Below are 7,861 nucleotides of genomic sequence, written 5' to 3'. Positions count from 1 at the left end.
CAGTACTTCTTTATTCATTTTAACAAAGACAGGATGTTCGCTCTTTTATTTTTAATAGCTATTTTTTTAAAGAAAAGAGCAAACGTCCACAATCATGGTAAGAAAGCATTAATGTCCACTATTTCCCCTCCTAGTATAACTTTAACATCACACATAGAAACATAAACAGTAGAAACGTTACAGGTCACGATTAAAACAGTTTAAAAAAAAAAAGATTTTCATGTTGGTTTCTTTTTAAATTGCAACGTGGTAATGTTTTCATTAATAGCCTTTTAATAAAGGTGGTATTAGCATTTCAGCATGGCACCACCTATGCCTCCTTTTGAAATTCAGTAAACCAGGGTTTAACACATGAGCATACAAAAGATTATATCTTTATTTTCTCTCCTTCACTATTTCCTTTCCTTATAATCTGTCATTGATTCATTTGTATTACATTAAATTTCAAATTAAATCTAAGATAAAAGTCAGAGATATTCCACTACAGCATTCACTGCTTAAATTAGGAATATCCAATCTATCTGGAGCTTTTGTACTTTACATAACTCCTTGGAAAAATATCTAAACATACTTGGTCCCAAAGGTGCTTTTTCAAGAGACCACTGGACTTCTTGGATGAAAAGCAAAACATCTTCAAAGAAAAACCAGAAAGTCCAGTTGCCTCTTGAAAAAGCACTCTTTGGGACCACCATGACCTGAATGACTGAGAATCTCCATAGACATTTAAACATATTTGTAATTAAGACTATAATACTTTTTTTCAGATTTTCAGACCTAAGCATGTCAAAAAAACACAAAAAGAAATCCAGTCAAAAGGATGACACCTTGGATAAAAAGGTAAGAAAATATAGCTATTACTTTATATTAGCTGAGGAACTGTCTCAACCCCAGTGCGACTGGCGTGCTGTGGATCCTGTCAACCAAGGAATTTGGTTCCAGGAGAAGAGCCTTTTCTGCAATGGAAGCTGCCATCAGAAACTTCATTCCCCTCAAAGTGAGATCTCACTCTCTTGACCCTTTATAAAGGTCTTAAACCTGGTTCTGTCAGTTGGCCTGGGGTCCAGAGAGGGGTGTGTTAGCCTGGAGGTGATTACTGGATTAATAGAAGATCTGACCTTCACTTTATTGTATATATCCTGCTGCCTTACTATTTCTTGTTAATGTATTTATTGTTTGCTGTTTCAATCTTTGATACTATGATTTTATTGGATTGTAAGCCATCCAGATTTGTGTAACAGCGAGATGGGCAGCAAATAAATTTAATAAATAATAACAACAAGGATTAGAATTTTCATTGCAAAAAAAGAATGAAAATGCTAGGATGGTACCATGAATGGTACATGATAAATGATTAATGATATGATATATGATAAATGATTAATGATAATATTCAGTCTTAATACCATGTTTGCAGTATTAAAAATACGGATAATCTGCTTTTGTTCTATGTATCTTGGATGTAACTGAAGTCGATAAGCATTTTATTACATAACAGAATTAAACATAACCCACCTGAAGTGTTATGCTTTGTGCTTTTTCCCCACATCAGTTAATGCTTTAAAGCTGAACAGAGAAGCTTTATGTAAGAGTAGCCAGTTTATATACATAAAACAGTTTATATACATAAAACACTGCAGGCCAGAAAGCTGCAGAAGACATGATGTAGTACAGTGTTTAGGTAACAGTTGTAGAGGAATAAAGGACTTTTCCTAGAACATTTTTATTTTTAAATATTTATTTTAGTTCCAAACCAGGCTTTTCAGATGCAGAACAGAATTTAGATTGCATCTTATTTTTTGAGTATGCTTGAATAAAAATACAAGAAAAGTACCATTAGGTTCTCAGATTCTGCCAAGGAGAGGGAATTTATAAAGCCAAATAGGTAAAAAAAAATAAAATTGAAGCATAAGCATCTAATTTTTCTATTTCCCATAGTGGATTCATGATGTAAATAGGTATATAGGATAGAGCAAATGTGGAAAGTCAGGAGAATTGAAAATTATTTTTGAGTGCTGGTGAGCTTTTGTTCATAACAAATGCAAAATTTGCAAAGCAGCAGTTTGTAGTGGCAATGGAGAAGCCATTGAAATTTCAAGGAGTTTACTGACTCATTTTGATTTCTCCTTCATATTAAGAAAAGTCTAGAATTTTGTAGTTTGTTCTGAGCAAGCATGCTTTGTTTTGTTACTCTTGTTGCTGAATAAAGGAGAAAGTGGGGGAGTTTCACATACAGTAGCTTCAAAGATTTTCTCACTATGAAAGATTCTTGCTTTCCATCCCAGAGTCACATGCCATCCAGTCAAGGTCAGGTTTTGCAGTCCCCTGACCAAGTTTTGATAAAAAACCTTGGGATTTTTTTTGTTTATTGGGAGCTTCTGCACAGAACTTTGCATTGGGTACTGTGGAAATTTGCCACCCCTTAGTTATCTCTGCAGTCATTATTAAGAAGCTCCTGTCAGCTTGTAATAGATCAGAGAGTGATCTTACTTGGTACGTATGATTTTTATGTTATACTTTTAAATCTGTTTGCTTGAGTTAATAATAAAGCTTAAAATCCCTTTATTCACTGGTATGCTTACTGTCTCTGGATCTCCAAAAAAAACAAAAACAAAATCCAAATACCTGGAATCTGATCACTGCCCTGACACTTGACAAAACAAAGAAGACAGAAGTTCTAACTGTTTGAAGCAGTATGTTTATGCATACTATATGAGGACCATGAAACATTTGATCTAATACTCTAGATAGACAAAGAGTATCAAACTTAAGTTTTTAATGTTAAATTGTAACAGTGAGTCATACTAGTTAAGCTTTTGCAGAAACTCAAGGACAGCAAGATTTGAAGACTTGCTCAGTGTTTAGGCTACAAAATAATACTTATTTCTACCATACATTTTACGTCTGCAGAAATTTACATCACAAATGCAGATTGTGCAAAGAAAAAGTTACCAAAACGTATCTAGAATAATATAAATAACAATGATCAAGAAGTAGTTATTGCTGAATCTTAATGGAAATTTTATGAAGTGGTTTGTGCAGGCCCATGGAGATTAATGGAGATTATTGTTAATATGGTACAGTAAGAACAAAGTGAAAGAGAAGATTATAGAAGCAATAATAACCTAATTTAGAGATTGTATCCTGTATCTGACTTTGAGGAAAGAATGATGCATACAATATAGTGAAATTCCATGCAATTTTGCTCTTTTTATTGTGAAAGATTATTTATTTAATATAAGAAAACACACACCTTATAAATAAATATTTCTTTCAGAAACCAGAATCAGCAGAAATTGGGAACAGACATGCAAAAGAACAGCTGGACCAAAGGTAATATTTTTCTTTGATAGGAAAAATGAAACTTGATATTTTGGAGGTTGAAAAATCTAAATGGGCTATAGTACAAAGAACATCACTGTTTGATATCTGTTGATTAATTTGGAATCTTTGATTGGATCATATTAATTGCCTGACTTTTAATCAATTAAACTTTGGAGAAAATGATAATCCACAATGCACCAATTTTATAGTTTTTTTAACTCTTTCTTTTATTACTTTGCCTAACTGAACTTTACTTGTACTATTGTTCCATTATTGGGGAAAATTGCCTACTGTTTTTAGTTTTATTTGTAACTCATTATATTTGCGATGTGTTGTTACGTTGCCATAAGCAAAGAAAATAACCTATGGAATGCTCTTTCTAGATGCCATGGCTAATAGAAATGACATCCATTGCATATGTTCAGCTATATGATAATACTTATGTCATTTGTAACTTACAAATGAGAATTCTTATTCCTAATGTAGCAACATTATATTCTTTGGATGTTTTCAATTTTAGTTCTTACAAGATCAAACTCTCATATGGGATAATAGTTTAAAACAACTGGAGGATGCTTCTAAATTAAAATTAATTTTTAGAATTAGATTAAGTATTTCATTTTGAGGGGACTAATAATTTTATAACATGCTACCTGTCACATTTTCTGTTTGTATCAATAATCTATTGATAAGTTCAGATTTTCTCTTAACATTTCTTGTTAAATAAAAGATTGGATTATACTTTTAAAAATCCACAATTTACCTTCTACAGTCTTAACTTTCTTTAAAGTGATTTTTAATGATGTTTTCACAGAGAGAGTGGTGCTGGATATGTGAAAGCAAAAATGAGTTTGGATCTCAAAAATTCTAGTACAGGACTCGGAGGAAAGATATCAAAAGACTCACAACCCATTAATAGTGCTTTAATACCTCTTGAAGAGCGTGAAAAGATCACCATGCAATTTAAAGCCACAGCTAATCTTGGTGAGAAAAGAAGCATTACGGAGCCTATAGTTGTCTTCTCTCGTAAAGAACAGTCTGGCATGAGTGGCAGTGATCCTGATGACAAAAAAAGGAAGAAGTTGTCACATGATTTGGGGATCATAAACATCAAAGAGAAGGATAAAAAAAAAGATAAGATGGAGAGCACCAAGTTGAAAAAAGTAATTATAAAACATATAATGGAGGAATTCAAGGAAACCACAAAACCTGCAGAATGTTCTTTACTTCGTAAGAAAAAAACACTAAAATTGAGTGAATTCACCCAGAAAATGAACTGTACCAAAACCCAGAATATTCCAAGTTTACCGTTTACTTTTACAGATTCTAAAGTGCATATGCAGGCATGCAAAAAAGATAATATTGAAAAAAAGAAGCATCTTTCTTTAGAACTTTCCAGCAAAAATGGTAAAGAAGTCAAATGCACACTCTCATATCACCTGGCAAAGCTGCCCAAATGTTGGAAGTATAAAAATGAAGAACCAACACCTACTGATTCAGAGAAGAATATTTGTACTTCAAGGATTCAAGGAAATAAATTTGAACCTGTCACATTTCATTCAAGTTGGGTAAAGTAAAAAAAAAAATTATCATGAGATATGAAGCAGTACTTTTGCTTTAGTTGAGATCTCTTATGAGTTTTTAAATAATTTCTATGGGCTGATAATATAAGAATATAGGGAATAGCTCCTTAAATAGTCAAGGAGTTTTTGCTTAGACAGTGTATCAATAAAAGTGGTTCATTCTTTCACTTCATAAACCAGTGAGGAGGATTCTAACTTCCAAACACTACTGAAATTTAGATTGACCAAATATAACAAAGATTCAATGAGCAGAGGATGTATACTATAGTAAATATTGGAAAGCAGATTAAGTTAGCCTAGGGTTGCTTAAAAGTGATGAATAAAGACAAATTTTAAAGGAGAAATGCAAGCAGACTAGTGTGGGTTAAATATGAGAAGAAATTAATAATACTTCAATAATTTAAAATATGAAATGAAAAACCAAAAACATTTTCTAAAAGTGTAATAGTTTTCCTAGTTCCTCTGGCATTATTTTTCTTCCTTTCAAAATTGTTTCAGATTCCAAGTAAAATTATAACTCTTAAATTAACAGCTAAGTATATATATATATATATCTTTGTTACAGAGTTCCAAATCCTCATGTTCTTCCCTTGAAAACATCGAAAATACAGATGTGGACCAAGAGGTTAGAGATTGTTTAACAGCATTCCCTAAATGCAGTTTTTAGTTCATATTAGCCAAAGTTTACATTGTTGTTGTTGTTGTTTTGCTCATATTGATTTTGTTTGCTCTTATCCATTCTAATGTATACTAATAACGCATACTTAGAGAACCTTTGGATGCTTGCAGCTACTTTACAATCACAATTAAAGCTTTAAAATGGAAACAGTATATAAAAATATAAAGCAAGTAAACAGCAAAAGCAGCGGTAGCAGAAACAAATTAAAATTTCCACTGCAGAAGAAATGCATGAAACTTCTATACCTCTTATGAGATCATTGCAGATGTTCACAGACATATATGTACCTCGGGATGGAGTGGGAGGGTGGAATGGATAACTGGGAGGAATCCAAAAGTTCTGTAGCCTAATGGGGACTGAACATATTCATTGGTCAAGGTACAGTATCTAAAAGTAATGAAGAATGAACATACTTCTTCATACTTCTATCTGAAGCTAGATAGAAAATGGATGAAAAGTCCCAACATAACATTTTGAACTTGATAGTGAAACCTGTATAAGTTCTTGCCACCATGTTTATTTAAGCAATATAAATACTACAGAGTTAAGAGAAGTTGTACTAGTTTGATTCCAGTCAAACAGAATCAGGATTTGAATTGGCTAATTCCCTTCTTAAATGTGTGCAAATTAGAATTCTTGGAGAGGGAAATGAAAATTAGGGAAAAGAAAGTATCTTACCTCAATGTATCAAGATATATAGACAGGTTTCATGCAGATTTGTTAGACCTTTTTGAAAAATCTTTTCAATGAAAACAATTTTTACTCATTGCCATTAGTATTATACATTTATTTTCCCTTCTGTATCATATTTATCTACCACCTAGGTGGAAAGTGTAAGACAAGGAGTAGTATTTTCCCTCTCTCCTACCCACCCACACACTTGGAGCAATGGATAGACAGTAATAAAGAGAAGGAAAAGCAGCAAGAACTGGGAGTGCTTCCTTATCTCCTGTTTAAGATATCAACTCATGATTTTACAATTATTTTTATAGATGCAGATTGTAGAAGACTTACATGCAGCTCGTATTGAGAAGAAGATGGATCTGCCTGTTGTGCAGGCTTGTGGAGAGTTAACTTGCATGGAAATAGATCTTGCAGATGATGAATCACATATATCCTCTAGTAAGCTTATCTGTGTCTGGTGTTTTCTGCTGTCTCTCCATTGACAGGGCAATGGGAAGAAGGAAATAAATGAAAGATAGAGCCACTTATTGAATTACATTTTTCTTCTTCTTTTCCAATAGATATTTTCTCTGGGTTGAATACTTTGATTGTGATTGATACTAATATAATGATCAGCCATTTGACATTCATCCAATCTTTGAAGAATGCAAATATCCCAGGTATGTGTGGATTTATCTCGGTAACAAGCCTTGATCAAGTACATCTTACCTGAAAGATGTTGCTTCTCTATTACCTGCCACATCTTTTTTCAGAGCTAAACTTCAGCCCCAAATCTTATAGCAGATAGTTTCATTTCATGAACAGACTTTTTTTCTTTTAAATTACCTTTAGTAAAGCAATAGAACATGATACGATGTAAGCAGGTGTAAATTTTATTATTTTGCTTATTAACCACTCATGGTACAAAATGTACTGAAGTAGCAGATAGCGCACAAAGTTAAAAGATGGCGGATTAGTTTGATTTCAAACAAAAAGAGCTAGCATTTTTATTGGCTTACTTACTTTCATAACTGTGCTTACTACGTGTCTCATATGCTTGGAGAATATCTGTTGTGTATTATGATTCAACAAATGATTGTGCAGTCATTTAAAACAAGATTCATAAAGCTTGTTAGGATCAGCCCTCTTCAAAACATTGAAAACAGGCATGTCATTTGGAAGGCTTGTGTAGCTGCTTATCAGAACTTTCTCTGGTAATTTGTAGGTCCATGCACAGACATTTCCACCTGTTGTGTGCCAGCAAAGTAAATCATGAAATATTTAACTTGCACAAATAATATTGCAAAGCTCATTCTGTAAACGCTCTGTGATCTTGTAGTCAAGAAGTATTTTACTTTAACTTTCATTCTCTGATAATCATTATCGGTGTCATCTTAGCAATGGGAATTATATGCCAATACACGTAGTCCTCGACTTACAACCACAATTGAGCCCAAAATTTCTATTAAGTGAGACATTTGTTAAGTTAGTTTTGCCTCATCTTTCGACCTTTCTTGCTGCAGTTGTTAAGTGAATCACTGCAATTGATAATTTACTAACCCAGTTGTTAAGTGAATCTGGCCACCCCATTGACTTTGCTTGTCAGAAAGTCTCA

The 7,861-nt window shown here is 33.0% G+C and overlaps 1 protein-coding gene across 2 annotated transcripts in view; it reads left to right on the top strand.

Moving 5' to 3' along the window:
* The window catches only part of SWT1 (SWT1 RNA endoribonuclease homolog), a 33,506-nt gene that overhangs the window by 1,034 nt on the left and 24,611 nt on the right, over positions 1-7,861 (top strand). For both annotated transcript variants that reach the window (XR_015733187.1, XM_034409616.3), the window contains exons 2-7: positions 765-837; positions 3,275-3,330; positions 4,136-4,889; positions 5,470-5,529; positions 6,576-6,705; positions 6,828-6,926. Coding sequence is in view for 1 of the 2 variants with exons in the window: in XM_034409616.3 (XP_034265507.1) it covers positions 781-837; positions 3,275-3,330; positions 4,136-4,889; positions 5,470-5,529; positions 6,576-6,705; positions 6,828-6,926 (1,156 nt within the window). In the remaining variant the exon portion in view is untranslated. The remainder of the gene's footprint in view (positions 1-764; positions 838-3,274; positions 3,331-4,135; positions 4,890-5,469; positions 5,530-6,575; positions 6,706-6,827; positions 6,927-7,861) is intronic.

The sequence above is a fragment of the Pantherophis guttatus genome, chromosome 3, assembly GCF_059756535.1.
Source record: "Pantherophis guttatus breed Tessera chromosome 3, ASM5975653v1, whole genome shotgun sequence".
NCBI lineage: Eukaryota > Metazoa > Chordata > Lepidosauria > Squamata > Colubridae > Pantherophis > Pantherophis guttatus.
The sequence above is the reverse complement of the archived record's forward strand: the minus strand, read 5'-3'. Positions and strand labels throughout refer to the sequence as shown.